General features: G+C 43.1%; 1 protein-coding gene and 1 long non-coding RNA gene across 2 annotated transcripts in view; one reads left to right on the top strand and one right to left on the bottom strand.

Moving 5' to 3' along the window:
• The window catches only part of MYH15 (myosin heavy chain 15), a 102,206-nt gene that overhangs the window by 49,461 nt on the left and 29,746 nt on the right, over positions 1-22,999 (bottom strand). Inside the window, exons 13-23 of the mRNA XM_084843327.1 lie at positions 22,601-22,719; positions 20,264-20,413; positions 18,584-18,754; positions 16,911-17,090; positions 15,521-15,653; positions 11,406-11,473; positions 9,101-9,188; positions 8,830-8,947; positions 6,862-6,985; positions 3,062-3,198; positions 1,946-2,201 (exon numbers count right to left, since the gene is read on the bottom strand). Of these exons, the coding sequence (XP_084699453.1) occupies positions 1,946-2,201; positions 3,062-3,198; positions 6,862-6,985; positions 8,830-8,947; positions 9,101-9,188; positions 11,406-11,473; positions 15,521-15,653; positions 16,911-17,090; positions 18,584-18,754; positions 20,264-20,413; positions 22,601-22,719 (1,544 nt within the window). The remainder of the gene's footprint in view (positions 1-1,945; positions 2,202-3,061; positions 3,199-6,861; positions 6,986-8,829; positions 8,948-9,100; positions 9,189-11,405; positions 11,474-15,520; positions 15,654-16,910; positions 17,091-18,583; positions 18,755-20,263; positions 20,414-22,600; positions 22,720-22,999) is intronic.
• LOC146349698 (uncharacterized) lies at positions 629-5,562 on the top strand. Its single transcript, XR_014789058.1, has 3 exons — positions 629-1,403; positions 3,169-3,402; positions 3,886-5,562. It is a non-coding gene; the product is annotated as an uncharacterized LOC146349698 (long non-coding RNA).

The following is a 22,999-nucleotide window of genomic DNA, read 5'->3' on the forward strand; positions in this document are numbered from 1 at the left end:
GCTAGTTTGCTCATCAGGATATCATGGGGCACTTTGTCGAAAGCTTTGCTGAAGTCGAGGTATATGATGTCTACAGCATTCCCACGGTCTACAAGGGAGGTGACTTGATCAAAAAATGAGATCAGATTTGTCTGGCAGGACTTGTTTTTGACAAATCCATGTTGGCTTCGAGTAATCACGGCATTGTTGTCAAGGTGCTTCCAGATGGATTGCTTTATGATCTGCTCCAGAATTTTCCCAGGGATTGATGTCAGACTGACTGGTCTGTAGTTCCCAGGTTCCTCCTTTTTACCCTTTTTGAAGATAACTCTCTAAACTGATATCGCTCAGCTGAATGTGTGAATGGACTCCACTGGAAAGAATTCCATTACAGATTAGATGAAAGTTCCCCCTGTGGTATCTCAGCTGGGATGGCTTATTCACACAAGAAGTCAGCACTGGATATTACTGCAATCCCACCATGGCCATGCTTGAGAAAACCAACCCTGAGCCTTGTCAGATTTATTTGCCCAATTTTGAGAGCAAAAATGAAAAGCTGATCCATGGCTGCTAGAAAGGTTCTTTAGGGAAGGATTTTTTTTTTTTTAAAGTGTTCCCTCCCTCAGGCCCTGGTCTCTCTTTAAAAGGGGAAGGGTCCCACCAAGGTAAGGGTCTCCTCTGTAGCAAGGCATTCTCTCCTTCCCCCATCTTTATCCCAAGTTAACTTGATATGGTGCTATTACCCTGGTTTGCACAACATAGCTTAATTTACCCGCAGGGGCTGTCACGTCATACCAGGTGCCCAGAGGCACTGTTTTTGCATGGCGTCCATGGGCACCTGGCTTACCGTGGCTTGTCGAGTTGTGTCAACCCAGGTGGCAGGGGTTGTTTGAGAGTTAGACAAACCTCCAAAAACCCCAAAACTAGTGAACAAGTGTTGTGCAAACCAGGTCATTGTCACTGATATTAGGGTGTTCTATTCTGCCTGCCCCTGGGCCGATAGCAAGTGAAGCAAACCAGATGGAAAACTTGTTTTGTCCCAGGAATATCTAGGAAGTTTCAGGTTATCTTCTCCAATCCACTTTCCCCCACTGTGATAACGTTTGACAATCTGTTCTCAGTCAAAGCCAGTTCTTTTAAGCAGCACTGGTGCTCATAGATTCTATTTTTATTAGATACAGTGCGGTATATTAATAATTGCTCTGGCTAAATCCTCATCTCTATTTCTCGACTTGTACCACTTTATAATCCTCAGCAAGAAGAACCATGCAATTAAATGTTATATGAAGTGTATTCATTCTGTTACAGAGAGAAAGAAAAACATGGCTTTTCTGCTTAAAAGTGAGACTGCCGATTCATGCATTTTACAAAGTCGGATCTGGTCCATAAAAGCTTATGCCACAATACAATGGATAGTCTTTAAGGTACCATTGGACCTTTTATTGCTTGTGATTTAAAGGAAAGTATTCCATTGCAACCCTCATTTGTTGGGTCCAATGCATCAGCACTGGCAGGAGAGCACACACAAGCTGATGCCCCCATTGCTGCACCCATCACCACTGTCACCATGTCTCCACCTCCCATTGCATCCCACCCCGGGTCCACCCCCCATTGCCACCATGTCCCACCCCATCACATCCCACTCTCTGCTGCTGCTGCATCCCACTCCCCATCCCAACCACCACCCCACTGTTGCTGCCAGAGGGTAGGCTCTCTGAAGAGCTGCGTTAGTCACTCTGGCTGGTATGGCTCTTCAGAGAGCTGGCCATGGCCAGACCCAAATGCCTGGCCTTGAGGGGGTCCTTCCTCAGAGCCAGGCATTGTGGAAGGGGTGTCCCAGGAGATCGCCTGTGCCAAAGTGGCGGGGGGGATGCACTCCTGGCAGCTGTGGGAGAGCACGCAATTCACCCCACCTCGTGGGAGGGCTGGCCCTGCAACGCATCAACAAAAATTTTGGTCCACTCACTGCCTGCAGCTGAAGGAGCAGATCATTTTTCTCCTGCACCAGAGAAACTTGCTTTTCCTCAAGCTCCTTCCTCCTGGCTTCTGATTTCTCCAAGGCCTCCTTTAATTTCAGGAACTCTTCCTTCATATTAGCCATTTCTTTCTCAGTTTCTGCAGACTTCAGCAGGGGCTTGATCTTAAAGAAAAGCTTCATCCAAGGCCAGTTTTTCACAACCATAAAAGCTCGGATATTCCACTGGATCACAAGCAGTGCATCTCTGGTTCAAAAAGAAAAAGACTCTCCTGGATTTTGGAGATGCCTACAGAAGATCTTTGAAATGGGGCAATTTTTATTAGCATTTTGGCCTCCCAACATGATTAGGGTCTTATGCAACAAGTGCACATTCACTGGTTTCCTCTTCTTAAATCCTACTACTATTTACACATATAAATGGTTCTCATTTGAATTTTGTATATCCCGTACCACACACATCCACTTATTTTTCATTTTTCATTCAATAAATGCACATTCACTCATTTCTTGCATGGGATTCAAAGCAGCTCCAAATATGACAATGATCATTGTTGTTGGCTAGTATGCTCTTTGTATTCTATTTTATCATATATATTTGTATTGTGAGCTGCCTTGGAGGTGGAAAAGACAGAAGATACATATTTGTTTCTATGTAATAATGCATGAACATATTAAGGCATTATTACATAGAAACTGTGGACGGGACACAGATGGAGATGGCCTGAAGCGGAACTGTGGGCTTTTCTACACAAGGCATTTGTCATGCACTTGTCATTCCTTACTCATGGTTGTTTATGGGTTCTCTAGACGATGACGTGACCCTCCAGTTTCACTTCTGTGTCTAAGCAGCATTTATCTGATCTTATTTTGCACAAGATGAACAAGTGGAGAAACAGGAAACATAAAACATTTGCATTTTCTGTTCCCTTCACATCATCATGATGTCCAAAGTCATGGTCAGATGTCTTTTCTCAAGGCATCACTTGGGCCACAGGGATATGGTTCTTTCCCAGCAATCAAGTCTTACCATATCATCATTGGGAAAATGCAAATAAGCATTTGTTCACAACATACAATTACATAAACAGACTGTATAGTTAATACCTTCGCTCTACAATCTTCTGGAACTCAATGCGCATCAATCTGCCTCGCGCTCTTGCTTGAATTAGTGTCAAAATCTTGGCTAATCTCTCATCCCTCATTTCTTCCAGATGTCCCAGGAGACCAGCCTTAAAGAAGACCTGAAATATATACCATCAGTTTAGGATTTACTCCAGAACAAATTCAACAAAACCTCATTGATGTAATATGGTTCACACGTTCAGTAGTTCAACATAAAGAGAATTAACTATGTCAGAAAAGTTATGTTGCTACTTGTGCTGGTCGGTTCCTGGACCACAAGTGGGAGAATGTTTGCACAGCATGAAATCATGTGCCCAGTGCAGGTGAGCTGATACTACTGTATCATGTGCAGAGTTGGTCATTAGAATAGCTTAAATTGTGACTGCCCTTTGCAGCATTCTGCATCTTCCCCACATTACAACACTCCATTTTGCTTAATCCATTTCATACCAACATTTTTAAGCCTAAGGAAAAGGACACTTCCCAACATTTTAAAGCTTGGAATCTGTCTCTATCTTTCTCCTTTGTGTGTGTGTGTTTTTTTATTATTCATAGAAGAGGCTATTAGTTCTACTCTCTTACAATATCCATCAATTCCTTTGAAAATCTAGCTATTAGTAATGATGAGTGCCATTTAAAAGCATTACAAGTACTATCAGACCTGCAATTTTTATATTTTCAAGTGGTAGACTACTGATCTTATGTCAGATCTACTTTTAATTTTATCTAACATCCAGCATTTTGATTCGCTTTTGTTCTGACCATTTAATCTAAAGTACTATAAAGCTATTATTTTTTTCACATAGATTTCCTGAACAATGCTAAAGCCCCATGGAACCAATACTCATAAGCATTGGCTAAGCTGAGTAAAAAGGGAGCTTCTTCTCCAATCCAAGTTCCTTGCAAGAGCTCAGCTTCTCTGCAACTGTAAATTACAGCAAACCAAGTAAACTGCAGATGACGTCAGCAGCAGGCCGTCGATAAAGATCAAGGTTTATCCTCTGGCATTAAAATAAAGCGAGTTGTCCAGGGTAGAAGGTGGAGAGAGGAGAGGAGAAGAGAAGAAATCATGAAGCCAGAGAGTTTGTGCAGTATCAGCATAGAGGGATGGATTCCCACTGCTGTGCTGGAACATGGAGAGGTGGTCATGCAATACATCAGCTATTTCCCTTGCTTAAGCATGGTCCTCTAGCAAATGGTTGGTTCTTTCTGCTTTTAATAGATACTTGAAAATGTCATCTAAACTGTGTATAAATATTGAAGCATGTGCCCTACTTTATCTTTGAAATTGAGATAAAGATAGAGAATAACAAACAAGTGCACTCTGTGACTATTGACAAGCAGCAAGGATTTTTATTCAGATGAAGGAACTTAAATCAAGCCCCTTTTTTAAAGATATGACAGATAAATCGATTTGCAACCACAGGACACAGCAAAGTCATTTGGGCACATTACATGAGCAATAGTTGCTCTGTGACCTAGGAAAATTAACACCATTGCGTTTTTGAGACCTGAGAGTGCTCTGCAGAGGTCAGGCCTGGCCCAAGATATTTTGCTGCCTAAAGCAGAGCAGCAATTGGTACACCCCCTGCCAAGTCAAGCTACATTGGACCCAAGACCACACAGGTTATGTGGGCACCTGAGGCAGAAAATCCCACAGGTATCTCTCCCTGTCAGGCCTAACCTGAGCACTTCTGTGAGCCCTACAGCTTTGGAGCCAGAGTTTGATTCAGGGTCTGAGCAGGATGATTTAGAGTCCAGTCCAGTTGTGGGAAGCTCAGGGCCTGGGAGCTCAGCTCTGCCTAGCTTCCCATCTGATTGCAGGCTGAATGAGGATGATACTCCCTATCAGCCACAGCTGCAAGATACAGCCTTGAGGGAGGCCTCTGATTTACATTGGCATTGTGGCATTGTGAGAATCAAGCAGGAGAAAGATTCTGCAGGGGAGGAAGCTTTGGGGGTGTCATCCAAATTAAAGTGTCAAAGAGGGCAGAACAGAGATGCCCTCTTAGGCATAGTGCTTGCTTATGGGCCAGATTCCCCTGTCAGGATAGATTGTCAGAAGGGGGATTCTAGCAGCCCCTACCCTGTATTAAGCCTGTGCAGAGACTAACGAGCCTTTGCTGTGAACAACGTCTTCATTGCCCAGAATACTTTCTTGCCTGGACCTTTTGTGAATCCTGCACTCTTGTCTGCCTTGAATCTGGTACTGTTGAGATCCTGACTTGATATCTATTCCTGGACTTGAACTCTGACTGTGACTCTGTGTAGATTCTAGCCTTGGAACTTTCTCTTGAACAAAGTAACGAAGCAATAGCCTCTGCCTAGGCTATTTGATTTATTGGGGTCTATAAATGCTGTAAGCTTTGCTGTGAGCTCTGGAAAGCTGGATTGTGTAATCTGATCTACTGCAATAAAGACTTTTGCTGTGTTTTGTGTTCTCTGTGGGGTTGCCAGCGTGTGTCAATAAGTCAAGCTTGACACTCCCCCCCCCATGGCAGTAAAAATACAATCATAACAAGCACAATAACTAGCAATATGCCACACTCACTCAAAATCTGCTGCCTGAGGCAGGTGTCTCACTCTGCCTAATGGTAAGGCCAGGCCAGGCTGAGCTACTTGCATAACCAAGGGAGTAATCCTATCTCTGATGACAGCCTGGCTGAGGACCCATAAGAAGTCATGTAACTGCTACTCCACTGGTGGAAAGGAAGGTCTGCCAGAGGGACACCTGAAGGATCACCTCCTCCCATATGTGCCTGCCTGGACCCCAAGATCATCCTCAGCGGTCCTTCTCCATGATCCCCTGACAAAGGAAGGGAGACGGGTGACTACCAGGAAGAGGGCCTTTTCTGCTGTGGCACCCTGGCTGTAGAATGAGCTAGAGAGGTTTGCCTGGTGCCTATGTTGCACTCCTTCCGGGGCTAAGTGAAGACCTTTTTATTCTCCCAATATTTTAGCATTTTAGCTTCCTAGTTTTTTAGCTTGGTATTTTAAATCTGTAGTTTAAATCTGTATTTTAAATCTCTGCATCGCTGCTAGGTTTTATCCTGGCTGTACTGTTATATTGTGGTTTTAAGCTTTCATATTTTATATTGTTTTATGCTGCGCTTGTGGTTTTAATTTTTGTGAACCATGCAGAGAGCTTTGGCTATTGGGTGGTATAGAAATGAAATAAATAATTACATAAAATACCTCCAGGGCTCTCCCCACAGTACACCTGTAGAAAGCTTTGGCAGTGTAGACTTTCCACCGGTGTTGGAGGAGGGGACAAACAAGGGCTTTCCAGGGGCATGCCAAAGGTGGCCATGGATACACAGGATTCAAAGCCCCTTGTTCCCCTGACATGCTCACAACCCTGGAGCTGATGTAGTTATTTCCCTCCCACTGGAACTTGTTTGCACTGTAAGGCTGCTATCCTAGAGATTTTTACTAGGAAGTAAGCCCCACTGAACACAAACATAAACATTGGTAGGACTGATCAACCAAACTCAGATGATTAATCATGGAACAGTGCAATTCTATTTATTCTACTCAGAAGGAAGTCCCATTGAGTTTAATGCTGCTTACTCCCAAGTAAGTGGGTGTGGGATTGCAGCCAATGATTTCTTTAACTATGTGACACCCCTGCTTCCCCCTCCACTGTCAGAAAAGCTCACATGGGAGTTCTAGTGATCATCCAAGTGCTGATCAGGTCTGCACATGTTTAGTTCTACCAGTGCTACAGCATCAAATGCCCCTAGACAATGCATTGAGGCCAAGACAAGAAGCAACCGCTTTACCTTTGTGTGTCCAAACTTGTACTGGTTGTGATCGATATCTAAAGAACCGAGCAATTTTTCAGCGGCTTTCCTGCTGTCCACAAACTTGTCCTCTGGAATTGCAGAAGGATTCAGAATGCGGTATCTGATTAGCAGATAGAGAATGTGTAAGTGAATGAAACTCTGGACCAGGCTATTATGATGCCTATCTTTATAGTGGGATATTGGAAGTCTGCCTTATACCAGACTATTTGACCATCTAACTCCAGTATCATCTACTTCTACACTGACTGATAGCAGCTCTCCAGGGTATCAGGAAAAACCTTTCCTATCACCTGCTACCTGATCTTTTTAACTGGAGATGCCAAGATCTCTGCATACAATGCATGCGTTCTACCACTGAGCTAGGGCCCTTCTCCAATCACCATACTAGGTCAGGAGTAGGGATGTACAGACTGTGTAAAATCCGTTCTGTCTGTGTTTCATGGGTTGTCAGGTGCCTTTTGTTCTGTCGTCTGCCTGTCAATGGAATTGGGGAGGTTTTCATTTCTGAATTTGTGCAAATTCACTTTTGTGCAAATGCAAATTTGTGCACATTCACATGTGCAAAATGCACAAAGAAGCACAAATTCCCACAAAATGCACAGATCTCCCCAGATTGCACATTTTCACAATTTAGCCTTTGGGAGAAATGTGCATTTTCAGCCAGGTGGTTTTTTTTATGTGTGTATTTTTCTACAATGAAATTTACACAAAATTTCCAAAAGTTAAAAAAAAGTGGTCTGCAAGTCTGTGGAATCTGCCTGACAGGGGAAAAGCTGGTCCACTGCAGAATCCATGGGTCAGATTCATAAAAATCCAAACTCATTTGGTTAAGTTGCGGATTTCTCTGACATTCCTAGTCAGGAGTACATAGAGAAGTCAGAGGAGTTATTTATTTCCTTCTCATTTAAAACCAGATTTACCTCTAGACAGATGTTATTAATATAAAATAAGGATGATTGTGGTGAGGGAGATAGCCTTCAGCTGCCATTCCTTCACCCCCCAGCTAGCAGATCTGGGGGTTAGGATTGCTTTGTTAATTTCTTTAAAACAGAAATATTTTTTTTCCTGCTCTTCATAACCAAATATTTCCAGGAAGTGAACTTGAATTGTACATATATTATTTGGAGCCATTCTTCCTGATCAGAGAGAAAGAAGTACTATTGATGATCGACGTAATTACATATTGTTTCAATATTTTAACACTTTTAAAAACATGTTTTTGAATTCTGGCTGAAATCACCAGATTCGCCAAATTTCCAACATGTGCAAAATTTTGATTTTCATAGTCAATGATCAAAAGCCCCCAAACTCTGAGGCTTACTGTCATTCTGGGCAGAGTAGGTGGCATGGCAGAGGCAATCTCTGTCTCTCCTTCCTCACACCCTGCATTTTTGCTAGATGGGCTTTTTTGCTCATCTAGCTGGGGCGTTTCAGAGGGGGAGGGAAGGATGCTGGAGAGGCTCCAGGATGGCTTGTATCCTGGCTCTCCAGTCTCTTCCCTGCCCATTGAAACACCCCCTTTTCCTCCTCTACAAAATTGAGTTTCTGATCTTGGGCAGCCGACAGTTCTTTCTGCACCGGCTGTGGGTGCGAGGGGGAACAGGGATTCTCCGCTCTGAGGGCAGAGCACAGCCTCCAACCTCAGATCAGGGAATCTGAACTATCCTGTGGTCTCTCAGATGCTGTCTATGGGCCATAGGATTGTTCCCTGCTTTACCACAGATTGAAATATATATATATATATATATATATATATATATATATATATACACACATACATACACACACACACACACACACACATCTATATCTCTCCTTCCTGGCATGGGATTTTTATTCAATGTGATTTGAATGGAATAAAAAGGAATAATGTTTACTGGGTTGGGAATGAATAAAGGTTCTAAAGAAGTAACAACTTGGCTTGGCCATTGATCTTCATACTACCTTTGTTTAAAGTCAGCATAGATAACTCTGTTTGGAAAACCCTTGCGGCAAATACGAATTCCTTCCAAGACACCATTACAGCGAAGCTGATGAAGGACAAGGAAAGGGTCCATAACACCTGGGAAGAAAGAAAAATTAAAAAGGGTAGGTGAGGGGTGGGTGGTGAACTAAAGGAATCTATTTCTGGATAATTTGATCATATTCCAACTGTAAGAATAATTTATATATGAGACCTAAGAAGGAGCATCATCAAAACACAGATTTTCTTTACCTGGAGTTTTTGTTTCATTGGGAATAATACAGCGCACAAAGTGAGGAGATGTAGATCTTAGATTAGTCATCAGTTTGTTTAAATTTTCCTATAAAGAGGAAAGGGGGGTTAAAACAAACTAAATCATGGAACTGCTGCGTATGCCAAACCAGACTGATTAACATTATAGAACACCAACTTTCTGATCAGTACAGAACACGCTTATCCATGGGATAAAGAAGTGATTCAGGTAGACCAAGGGTGGGCAACTTGTTGCCCTCCAGATGTTTTGGCCTAGAACTCCCATCATCCCTGGGAACTGTAGGCCAAAACAACTGGAGGGCCACAGGTTTCCCACTTTTAAGATAGACAGACATACACACTGGACGACTGCAGCTTCTCTGGTCCACTACTTCCTAGTGATCAGTTACACTCAGGTAAAGTACTATTGCTTCCCAGTTGCTAGCCTAGTTTGGATGTAATGCTAAACCATAGTTTAGTGCTATGTCAATGAGCTTGGTTGAGCCATGAGCTTGCACCTGAGCCTCTCCTTTTTCCTCCTTTGGCACAGCTGTGAGGAGGACATTGGAAGCATCTACTTCCTTCTTTAAACTAACCACACTTTGTTGTTACTGAGTCAAACTGTAGTTAGTTTAGGGTGGGAAATGCTGGCTGGGAAATGCTGGAAGTTGTAGGACTTGTTTCTGTCTAACCATGCATAGCACTGCACCCTTAAACTATGATTTATTTAAAGAAGCCATGATCAAACTGTGGTTTTTCATCCTGGCTTGTTTAAATAAACCATGGTTTAAACTTTAAACTAACTGCAATTCCAAGATTAAATGTAACAATAACCTATGGTTAATTTAATTAGAAGTGAATGTTTCTAATCTTCTCCAGCATGCAGCTAATTTGACTACACAATAGTGAAGAGAATTAATACAGAAAAAGCCATCTTCCCATGTTCCCACCTTTTCTTGCACACTCAAGAGGAGGCCCCCAGACCCTTTCTCCTTGACCTAAACAGCAATGGGGGGAAATAGCAAAAAGGGGTTCTGGTAGTTCTATTGAATAACAGCAATTACCAGACTGTAGGCAGAGGATGGATTATGCCTCCTATCTTGGCTTGCTGGGTAATGTGGAAGAAAAGAACCTTAAAAGCAGAACAGTGTAGGCTCCACTGCAGTCTGGGTTTTGTTTTTGTTTTTTATTTCCTATACTGCACCTTCACTGCCAAAGGCAACCGCAGAGTGGTGTACATAAAATTGTAAAAACAATACAATGTAACTATAAAATATTTTTAAACAAAATTAAACAAAAATTAAGCATCCAGGCCAAAGAGAACGAATTTTAGGTATCAATTCACTCCCTTTGGCTGAATTTGCGAGTTGCCTGTTTGTTTCCCTTTGCCTGTCATGGTTCCCTGCTCATGTGACTAACTTACTGACTTGTCTGATTGCCACAGGCAGGAACTGCACTTTTTGCCCACTGCCGCAAACCTTTGTGAGACAGAACGGCGAATTCTGCAAAATGGCCACCTCAACAGGGCAAGCAGTTCAGTGCATTGGCCCTTAGTCTCTGTGAAATATTTGCTCTCCCTGATAATTCTTGGACATATACAAATGTCTGAATTAAAGCTCAAGTTCTCTTCACCATCCTCCTAATAAGCAAATGCTGTCAAATTGATGCTCTCAAATCTGACCATGCCAACCACCTTTAGAGCAGCCTGCCCCAACCTGGTGCTCTCCATATTGGCTAGGAATGATGGGACCTGTAGTCCAACATATCTAGCGAGCATTAGGTTGGGGAAGGCTGTATTAGAGGAAACAAGGATGAAGAGCCTTGAGTCTTAGATTCAACTTCCACAGGGGTAGCTGTATTGCAGTCTGCTGCTGCAAAAATAACAACGGGTCTTATGTCACCTTAAAGATTAACAGGCTTATTGTGACATAAACTGGAGTGAGCTCTAGTCCTTGAAAATTTATGCCACAATAAATCTGGTAGACTTTAAGGTGCCACATAACTCTTTAATGTTTTGGAATCTTGGATGAGGTGTTGGCAACTGGTTTTAGCTCCATCCCTGCTGAATGAGGGAAACTGGGTATTGTTTACACATCTCATCTCAACTGCTAAATCAGGGAAAACAAAAATGAATACATATATGTTTAAAAAAAAAAGTGTTGACTCAAAAATCTGAAAATACCAGACTTGTAAGGGGATCAAGCTTCTAACCTTTTAGGTGCTTTCTTTTGAATATACCATCTTCTTGATGGGAAAGAGACAAAGACAAATGACATATTATACTTAAGAGGAAACTGAAAATTACTTTATGCATTGATGACACCGTTTGGAAGGAAGCACCTTTCTTGCGTTTCTTCTCTCCACTATGATCAGCTTGTAGTTAAAAAAATACACAGAGAAAGAGAGCAATTGGGTTAAATTTTGATTTCAGCACTGACATAAAGGACAACCTTATTTGATTTACAACATGTTCATAAGTAGAATTCTAGAAAGCTGCATTCAGGGATCTGCTGGTTTTCCTTGGGCCCAGTGATGTTTTCAGGTGTTTTCAGTGTGGTTTTTTGGGGCTTCATATCCTCCTTCCCCATTCCACTCTTGTCAACACCAAGCCATGGACAGGGAGCAACCATCAGTTGATGGCTGATCTTAGTGTTTATGACAGTTGAGTTCCAGGATGGTGTTCTAGTGCTGATCAGTGGTATAGATGCAAATTTGAAAGTGCAAGAGCTCATCATGACAGCCCACATAGCCATGACCCCAAGGAGAGCCCAAAGACCCCAAGGAGGGCCCAAAGATCTCTGTGCTGAGATCTCTCTCTCTCTCTCTCTCTATATATATATATATATATATATGTGTGTGTGTGTGTGTGTGTGTGTGTGTACCCCACGCCCCGCAAAGAGCAGTAGTACATAGCATAATATCCAATTTGTTAGTATCAGCTGATACTCAAAGAACAGTGAGGTGGCCAAAAGCAGTATAGTGGTTAGCATGTTGGACTTTGGAGAGACCTGAGAAAGAGAGGGACACAAACACGCCCTAAAAGAGCATGAGGGCTTTTCTACATGAAGCAGCTTTTAACTGCCACTTCACCGAGGCTTCTGTTGCCAGATTCTTAATGGGATTAAGATCGACTCCTTTACACATGTTTTTTTTTTTTCCGGGGGGGGGGGGGGATGTCTTTCTCCGCCTTTCTATATATTCCATTACACAACCACTAGGTGGCACCATAGTATAGTGGAATTGTGCAAATACACGAGGGTTTCATGCCGCCATTCAGGGATGTACTAGACATTCCTCATTAGAAAAAAACCTTTCTTAAATGATTCCAAAGAACGGGAGAGGCCCTCGAGGGTGATGATGGTGTGTAAAGCACCCACAAACTACCGTGAGTAAGGAATCACAAGCGCACAATAAATGCCCCATGTAGAAAGGCTCTAAGACCATTAGCTTAAGATTTTCTAGGAATTTCTTTTTCCAGCACCAGGGAGAAACACTTTATCTATGCTGGCTGGGGAATGCTGGGAGTTGTGGGTCTTTTTTCTGTCTAAACCTGCATAGGATTGCACCCTAAATGGACTAATATTCTGACCAGGAAAAGGCTGCTTCCCGAGTTCCTGTTCTCACAGCTAACTTTTGCTGCCTGTTCTGGCAGCAAATTATCAGACTTGGATTTAGCAATCAGTTTTATACATTGAACAAGGCGATTTGCACATTAGTTCTCAATTCCCTTGCAGTTTAAAGCAACAACAAAACAGTGTGTTTATCACATTTTAACCCACTGGGGTATGATGCTTTCATCAAGTTTGTTGACACACCTGAGATTAGGCCAGAGATTTGAGAACAATCTAATTATCTCTGTTAATTATACCTTTATTAACTGACTAATTGGACTCAATTCTGAACCACTTCAAAGATAGGAACATAAGAAATGCCAAATAAGACTATTGGCCCACCTAGCTCAATATTGTATTCCAGGGGTGGGCAAACATTAGGCTTGTTGGATCTGCTTTGGCTTTTTACTAGAACCCCAAGATCCACCTACCACAGCCAGGTGCAAAAGATGTGAAGTTAGAATGAAAGAACACTGAATGTGCTCTGAGCATATTCCGAGGCTATGAATTTGTTTTCAGTATGAGAACTGAACTGAGCTCACAGTCCTTTCACACAAAAGCCCACTCCTAGTTATCCTAAGCGCTCTTAGTTTCAGCATCCTAATTTAGGTGGAGAGAGTCATTTTACTGTTACTTATGTTGAACAAACGGGAGTTGGAAACTCTTGTCAATCTACTGCAAAACACCAGGAGATCTTGATCTACTTTCTGCCCACTCCTGGTCTACACTGACTGGCGATGGCACTCCAGGGTTTCAGACAGAAGTCTTTCCCAGCCCTATTTGGAAATGCCAGAGATTGAAATTGGGACCCTCTGCATGCAAAGCAGGTGTGTTCTACCACTGAGTTATGGCCTTCCTCAAAGAGTCTATTTGTCCCCTGATACTAAAAGTCTAAGTAAAAGGAGAATGAGTTGTACCATGTGTTTTATGCTGCTCTGAAGTGATACCACTAAGATGGTCATGACCTTTGGCTGACATAGTGTAAAGGCCACAGGAGAAAGTCCAGAGAAGATGTTCTGTGGTAGACAGAACTCTCTGTGGATGAGTTGGCAATGCCTAGCTACCTGCAATGATGGGCAAGTAGCAGATGTGTGTTATTTTGGCTTGGTCTTTCTCAAATGTGTATTATAGAGAGCTTGCGCTTTGGATGTGTATTCTAGACACCCTCTCATGTTTCATGAAAACTACATCTACTCAAATGAGGTTCTTAATCAATGCGCTGAGGTTCTTAATAAATGTGCTGTAAATGGTTGTGGCTTTAGGATATAACAGCTAAATCTCAGTAATGAGTCACAGTCCTACTTATTTAACATCAGTTTATAGGGAAACCTGCAAATTGCTCTATCCAAAAAGCACAGACACAAAAAATGATTATTTAAGCATTATTTCTGCTCTTCAGAAGTTTCCCATGTAACCTGCAAAATCAAGAGATTTGGTTTTGAGAACTACTCTGTTCTTTACTTATCAAATACTCAGTATTTTAAAGTAGAGAGCCTTGTTTCACTTAGGACGCAATCCCATGGCCACTAGAATATGTCTAGAGGGCCACAGAATATTCCACTTTCTGGGATCCGAGGTTGGAACCAGGGCTCTGACCTTGGCGCCCAGAAACTTCACTCTCCACCCCTCCTCCGCTCCCTCATAGCTGGCACAGTTCTTTGAGCACTGGCTATGCCTCCGCGCTTGGAAAACAGAGCACGGAGATGGGGGAAAGGGGGAGGTCCCAGGGCGGGGAGGGAAGGAGACTGTGGAAGTTGCATTATGCAGCTTCCTATGCACCATGCGACCTCACCTCCCCCCCCCACCCGCTTAGAAGTTCCCTGGCCAGACAGCCAAAAGCGCCTGTCTAGCCAAAAATGCAGGGCAGCCAGAGCATGGAGGCGAGGATCGTCTCCATGGTCTGGCCACCCTGCACTGGATAGTTGTCAGCCTCCGAGTTCAGAGGCTGATGACTGTTTCATAGGATTGTGCCCTCCCTCTTAAGTTAAAGATGGATGGGTGTCTCTATTTTTTTTTAAAGCTCTTGCAGAGCAGTAAGTGACACAATATAGCCTATGTTGACTGAGAGCCAATGCATATCATCTGTTTTTAAATTTCATTTCTAATCCATGCAGCCATTTTTCCATGCCAATCATGTGGCTGGCCACAATAAGCAACAACTTTTGGCCATGTGCAGTGAACTTGAGTGCATGACAGGAATTTGGGCTCATGGTAGCTGATTCACACCATCAATTCACTACGTATCCATTCAAGTCCATATGCAGACTAAAAGAATCAGCCACCAACTGGGATATAAAGCTTCATTTTATTGGAAAATGCATTTGATTTGTAGTAGTGTAAATTTGCATGCTCCAGTATTTTCATGATCCATGCCTCTGACCTCCCATACTGCTCTAGTCTGCTCTTCTGTATAGGCCATGCCATGCATTACACTGAAGTATTCCCACCAACTGTACACTCATCAAGAAACTATAGGGACTCCTTGCTCCCTGGTATGTATGCTGTATAATATTTACAAACACATGTCTGTGACATTCATAGATGTACATGTAAAGCATTTCATGGGTGCACACTTAATGTCTATGGCTGCAAATGATCTTGGTCTGTTCTGAGCCAGCAAGAAGACTGAGTGATGTACCGACTGTTTGAATCAATAGAAATGACAATCTCTCTGCTTCCCACAGAGATGTTTTGAAGGGAATTACATTTAAAGTGGAGAGAATTTCCTATATCATGAATTGGTATATTTATTCAACATCTCTTCTAAGTCTTGATCTAGGAATTAAAGTAACAAAGTCGTTCCACTTACCACTGTCAGAGCTGATATAATTTTCAAACAAGCTTGCAAGAAGTTTGTTGGCAGATTTTTGAAAAGTGCCCACCACAGTTTCATTGAGTGGGTCTTTATTTTTCTCAAGCCAACCGATGATATTATAAGGGACCTAGATAGATAGATGGATGGATGGAATGGAATGGAATTGAATGGAATGGAATGGAATGGAAAGCCAAGGAGAGGAGGTACACAAGGTGGAGATTAAATAACCAGATCAAATGCTTTCTTTTTGCCTTAAAACCATATCATATTTTGGTTTGACCTAAGACATATTTCATTCACTTGTTCAGCAGTCATCCCTCTCAGCCTCTTAGGGTTTTTCTGCATGAGGCATTTAACCCATCACTTTACTGAGGCTTCTGCTTCCAGATTCTTAGCGGAATTAAGATTGGGTCCTATACACATGTATTTTTCCCCCCAGGCAGTTTCATTCTCTGCCTTTCTATATATGTTCTATTGCATAATCAGTAGGTGGCACTGTGGAATAGCAGAATTGCAGAAATACACTAGGGTTTCATGCCACCTTTCACAGAAATACCAGACTTTCCTCGATAAAAAACCCACCACTGTAATGGTTGCAAAGTACAGGAGAGGCCCTGGAGGATGACAATGTCATAGAAAGCACCCGCAAACTACCATGAATGAGGAATCACAAGCGCACCATAAATGCCTTGTGTAGGAAGGCTTTTAATGGTCCTCACAATATATTCATCTTCTTGATATCAGATTTCCAGCCTCCTAAATAACCACTACTTCAGTCTTCTGCATATCCTCCCAGCCTTTCTATTCCTCCTGTCCCTTATAGGAACTTAGGAAACTGCTTCAGACTGAGTCAGACCATTAATGGTCCATCTAGTTCAGCAACGTCTACGTTGACTGGTAGTACCTCTTCAGGGTTTCAGACAGGAGAGAAACCTCATTTCTCAGCCCCATCTGGAGATGCCAAGGACTGAACCTGGGGCCTTTCGTATGCAAAGCATGTGCTCCTGCTACTGAGCTGACGGTCCTTCTTTATATGGATCCTTTTCCTGCTATCATAATTTTCATGACAAACCTAGAAAATGTAAAAGCCAGGACAGACATTCTACAGTGCAGTGGAAGTGGTTTGGATACATATACGTTGAATTCCAAGGCGTGTGTTTTTAAGGCACAGAAATGTGTCCAAACCACTTCTACCGCACTCAGAATCTTCACCCCAAGAAAACACCTCCCCAAAGCTCCAGTGTGGCATTCTTCTCTTGCTGTTTAGAACCACTGTGCTTCATGACACCATGGAATTTCATCGTAACAGGATTCCAATCTATGAGGCGAAAGCCATTGAAGGGAGTTTCTATGGTGTCCATATCTGCAAATGCCAAAAACTTACCACTCCAGCATAGTGCAGGAGTTCAAAATGTGCTTCGTACTTCCTTTTTTTGTCAGGCCTGGGTTTCTGCAGGTTGGGTGATTTGCCAAGATGGTTGTCGTAGAGCTTGGCTTTGAAGGTCATGTCTGTAGCCTTTGGGAACATGCATTCCTCTTCAAGGATAGACAAGATGCCCAAGGGCTGTTCATAAAAATCAGAAGAGAAACATTAGGATTTTGTTTTCCAAGAATATCTTTTGGGTTAGCATGAATGAATGCCACATGTGGGGATTTATTTTTATTTTTTGCAAAGCCATCGATATATTACTTTTTCAGGCTGCTATCAGACCTGGTGGCACAGTGTGAAAATGTTACATTTTATACTGATTGCTGACATAATATTGATACTTTGGTTTTCAAAATGCTTTGATGGGCTGACTTATTTTTTCTTCAGCGAATCAGTCAGAAACCAACATGTCATTACTATAGCTCGGGTCTGTACAACTTGTGACCCAGAAAGCTGAACACCAGCTATTATCATGGCATGCCAAGTAATTGACATTTCCCCTGTTTTTGCAGTCCTGAGCAGGCAGAAAAAAAAACTGGGGTGTGTTTGTATTGATATGTGCCCTCGGGCTACATTTGGCTCGGTGGGTCAAAAGCTATGCAGGCTTCTTATAGCTAATGGGGAAACCTGTCAAGGAGATTGATTTTTAATGGCTATTGGTTCAGGACAGAGCACATGCTTGCTTTGAATGTGGCTGCCACATCTCTGAGCATTGTCAAATAACATGGAAAAGGGAATGTCTGTCTGTCTGACTGACTGTCTATCTATCATCTATTTCATTTCTATACTGCCCAATAGGTGAAGCTCTTAGGTGGAACAAATATATCTTCAGTGGAAACACCAAGAAATAAATACTACTGAGTACACTGCTATGGTTTAGTAGTAACAGCAGCATTAGTAGTAGTAGTAGAATTTTTAAAGAAGTTATTGTTTTCAAAGAAGCTAAAGGAGGCATACATTTATTTATTTCATTTCTATTTCATTTCTATACTGACCAATAGCCAAGGTCCCCGGGTAGTTCCCAAAAACCACCCAGAGAGTTTTTGTGAGAACATGGTTCCCTTCCCTCATTTTATACATTATCCTCACAAGAATGCTGTGAGATAGGGTAAGCTCAAAGACCATGACTGACCTTAGATCAAGCGATAAGCTACATTGCTGAGCGGTAACCTGAGTCTCTCAGGGCCTTGTCTGACATTCTAATCCAGGGGTGTTGCATCTCTTTCAGCCCGAGGGCTGAACTGAATTTTGGAGAGGCTCTCAGGGGCCGCATTCCTGCGGTGGGCGGGATCGAAAGCAAAATGGCTGGGACCAACAGCAAAAGGAGCAGGGCGGGGCCAAAGTTTAAGGCTGTTACTACCAGTAACTAGGCCTTAGCAGAGGCATTTCAACCTTTTAGAATGGGAGAAAAACTGCACAAAAGGCAGGAAACCACAAAACGTTGGTGGTTAGAGGAAAGGGGCATGGCCACCTGAGACAACCCTGAGGGCTGGATTGGGACCCCGGGAGGGCCAGACTTGGCCACCTGGCCTGAGGTTCTACACCCTTGCTCTAACCACTCTGCCACCCTGGCTTTGTGGTGAGCCTTTCCTACCACTGAACAGGAGCCTTGACGAAATGCTCCCTACCTTTTCAATGAGATCGATGCAGGCCTGCAAATCCAATCCAAAGTCAATGAATACCCATTCAATGCCTTCCTTTTTGTACTCTTCTTGCTCCAGGACAAACATGTGGTGATTGAAAAATTGTTGCAGTTTTTCATTTGTGAAGTTGATGCAAAGTTGCTCAAAGCTATTATACTATGAAGGGGGGAAATCATAAAATTCAATTTGCATAGGGTCACAGAGAGGAACTGAGACAAATATGTCTACTGTCAGTATATGGCTGACATTTCTTTAGGAGTAGCTTCTGTTTAAACGTGCAGAACATGACTTGCTTAATTTTCAGATTTGGATAAGACTGAGGACAGCTGAATTAATTATGAAAGTGTGCCAAGGAAAATTATGCAAGCATATTTCTCAAACGCCTGATGCAGAGAAAGCTAGTCCTGCTTAATTCTCATTGAAACTAATATCAGATACAGTTTTCAATAGGAATTAAACCCAACTAATTTTTCCTGAATTCAGGCTCAAATGTTTTCATTATGCAAGTTTCTTTCATAGGACAAAGATATCCAGCTCTCCAGTGGCTGAGGAGTTCAGGCAGAGACAGGAGTAGGCTGTTGCTTTGGAAAGCTAAAAGGAAAGGAAGGACCAGATCTCACAACTCTAGTTATAGTTTTGTGCTTTCCGAGGTGTGTGCTCTTTATGGATGGCGGAGAATTCCGCCACGGATTTCAGTGAGGCCGAATGCACTGGCATTCTGCCCCCTGAAAACCATGGCGGAATGGCCTGCCACCCCCCTGCGCATCCCCCCGGGACAAAGCTTACCTAGGGCGGATGTTCCAGACGGCAGCAGCTCCAGTGGCGGCTGGTCTTCTGACCGGCTGCCGCCGCCGCCATTTGCAGTCTGGTCTGTTTTTTTTACATTGACGTGATAGGCTACGTAAAGACTTACATCACATCTGGGTAGGTTAAAAAAAAAAAAAGCGTATGCAAATGGTGGCGGCTACGGCCGCCGTCATTTGCGTACCTTATTTTTCGCCGTCTTAGTCTACGTAAATATTTACGTAGACTATTACAGCGAAAAGAAAGGGGAATGCAAATAGCGCCCACTACACTATTTGCGTTCCCCTTTCTTTTCACCATAATAGTCTACGTAAATATTTACGTAGACTAAGACGGCGAAAAATAAGGAACGCAAATGGTGGTGGCCGTAGCCGCCGCCATTTGCGTACGCTTTTTTTTTTTAACCTACCATGACGTGATAGGCTACGTAAATACTTACGTAGCCTATCACAGCTAAATACAGGGATGCAAATGGCGGCGGCTACGGCAGCCACCATTTGCGTCCCTGCAGGCTGCCCAGTGGCTGGATGTCCAGCTGCGGGCGGCCGGAGCTGGCTGGCAGCTCCACGGCTTGGCCGCGGAGCGGAGCCAGCCGGGCAGGATTCCAGGGGGAGGGACGGAGCGCCTCCCCCCCCAGCGGAAACAGAACGGAATGGAAGGTAAGTGTTCCGTCCATCCCTAGTGCTCTTAACAATGGTATATATCCTAACTAGTCCACACAGTTCTTTCCTGATAAAATGAGTAAGCCAGAGGACATGGATAAAGTGACTCTTTCCACAAATATTATCTTCTAACTAAAACAGATTATTACTTTAAACCACTCTGTTGCTTCTATGGATGTGTTTGGTATCAATTACTCACATCAAAGATCTCAAAGCCAGCAATGTCCAACACCCCAATGAAGAATTGTCTCGGCAACTTAGTGTCCAAGGTCTTATTGATGCGGGTAACCAGCCACTTGAACATTCTGTCATATACTGCCTTGGATAAGGCACCAACCGCATAGGTCACCTACAGCCAAGATGTGAAACAAGGACTGGATAAATCATCAAGAATGAACCTTACCATCAAGGTGGCTGGAGATAGTGCCTCTGAGCATCCCACTTCCCAGCTCAGGCTCTACCAGCTGCCTGGGTTTAAACCTACAATATAATTGTATACCAAAAGCTAAGATGCAGTGTAGTCCATTACAAAGAGTGGTGGACCTGGGATACACAAACCTCAGTTTAGCTCTGAATCCACCATATAGTTTTGACAAAATAAATTTCCTCTTACAGCCAGTTCCCCACCTGCAAAAAAAGGAATGTGTGGAATCCTTCTCTGCTCCAAGCAACATATTTCTTGGGCCCTGTCTGCATGGCACCGCTTTCACCCTTCACTCTGTTGCAACTGCACAGCATTTCAGCTTCGAATTAGCTTCTGCTGCAATATACTCACGATTTACTGCGGGCTTCCCTAACAGACTCCACTGTGCCCTTTTTTTTATACTTTATACTTATAAAGTATACTTTATAAGTATACATTATACTTTAATGCACAGCTGTGCAGTCCCGTGAGTGTGGGGGTGCAACACTTCAGTGGCTGTTTTGGATTTTAGGGGCTCTGTTGCATCTTTCTGGCCCTCATTAGGTAAAATGTGGGTGATCTGTGCTCCTTCATTTCACACCAACTCTTTGTCAGTTCCCCAGCCTGAGATTCTCACGATGGTTCACATTCACAAGTGTGAGCGGTACGTGCCTACCCATCGCTCCAAAATAATGAAGCTGCAAAAATGTGTAAAAGTGTGATTAAATAAATGAAAACACCTATCTAGGAGTATGAAGGGACGGGGGCAGCAAAGGGCGTCACAGAGTGACGCAAGCACTACACACGCCTACAACACACCCACTGCAAAATACGAAGTCAGTTTGGGGAAGGGACAGATGGCTCGCAACTGTGGGAAACCCACAGCAAACGAAAAACATCGCAGCAAAACGCCTCTTCGGAAATCTGCATTTTCCAGGAGAAAACCATGGATAGCTTCGAAGCGGCAACTATGTCATCTGTCCCAAGGGACCTGTACTCGCAGCCACCCTGGAGTAAAAGGCTCGTGTAGATGGGGCCTTAGCTGAACTGAAATTTGCCCAGTTCCTTGGGTGCTTCGATAGTTTCTTGCTTTTTCAATTTTCCAGTGTAATCAAGGACTTGGATGCTGTAATGCATCCATTAATAATAACTGCATAGAGCCATAGGTTTTGCAGACCCAGTTCTGCATAAACCATCTTTTTCACACAGATGCATGTGGTAGATTTTGGTACTGATGCCAGATAATTTTCTAAGCAGGATTCACAGTTACCAGGACTACAACATTTTTTCAGCCCACATTCTTTTTTGAGTTTTGTTTTACAAAAGCCCAAATCATGACTTGCTTCACAATATTATTGTGGGATTAAGCAAAATAAAGCTTGAGAAGTATTTTGTACATTTAGGATCAATTAAGCCTGTATACTAACTTGAAACTAGGTTCCACTGAAATCAATGGGATTTGTTTCTGGTTAGCATTGTATTGAAGAAATGCAATATAAATTATAGTAATGAATACCTCCAGAGAGGGGCGCTGCTAGGCCTGACATTATTTCTGGCTCACACCCAGAGAGCTTGAATCTATGAGTATTAGTCAGCCACTACTGTTCAGCCTGCAGGGGTTAGGACCCCCCAGCAACAGACTGGGAGGGCAGCCACCATGCCTCCCCAGTACTGCTCCTGGCCACTTTCTCTTTTGATGGAAGCGCTATAGCTGCTGCACGTCTATCAAAAAAGAAAGCCAACAGCAGGACCTCCATAGTCGGCACGTGATCGGACAGTAGCTGCTGGCAGACTGAGGCTGGGCCACAAGGGGAGAGGCATTATATATACAGGCCTTCCCAAATCTTGCCTGAAGTCTCACAAGATCTTGCCAAGTCTCCTGAGAGTCCAGAAGAGACTTGGGGGGGTCTACGTAAGGCCTCTCCCTATGTGGCCTGGCTTTAGTCTGTGGGCATATGCTGCCAGGTTGGATGCTGCAACTGCTGGCCTGCCCAGTCAGGTGCTGGCCAGGGAGTGCCTGGCCAGGTGGTGAACAGAGATAAGTGGTGGTGGAAATGGAGCCCTCAGATCAGTGAAATCCATGTGTATGGAGTGAGCACCATGCTGGACCATGTGGTGTAAATACCTTCTCACCTGTTCTACATTTTGGCCTTTGGTCACATACTCATTTCCAACTTTCACTCTAGGATGCACCAAACCCTTAAGCATATCAGAAGAGTTAACTCCCATCAGGTAAGCAGCTTTGTCAGCACCTAGTAGAGAGAGAGAGAGAGAGACAGCATTTCCGTGGATTGATTGATTTGGGATTGGATTGATTTAAATGTATAGCTCGCTTTATTTCTAATCTAGCGAAGATTCTAGCATTATTTAGAACACTGAAGTATAAAAACAACTCCAAATCATTCCAAAGCACAACATTAAAACATATTAATTTAATTACAATCCCAGTGAACATCCACACTGTACAGAAATTATATTTTATTTAACATTTAATATACTAAAACGCCTTAGATCTATAGATCCTTCATAAAA

Source organism: Heloderma suspectum, chromosome 3, assembly GCF_057233095.1.
Source record: "Heloderma suspectum isolate Gila_16-S chromosome 3, 16-S_ref, whole genome shotgun sequence".
NCBI lineage: Eukaryota > Metazoa > Chordata > Lepidosauria > Squamata > Helodermatidae > Heloderma > Heloderma suspectum.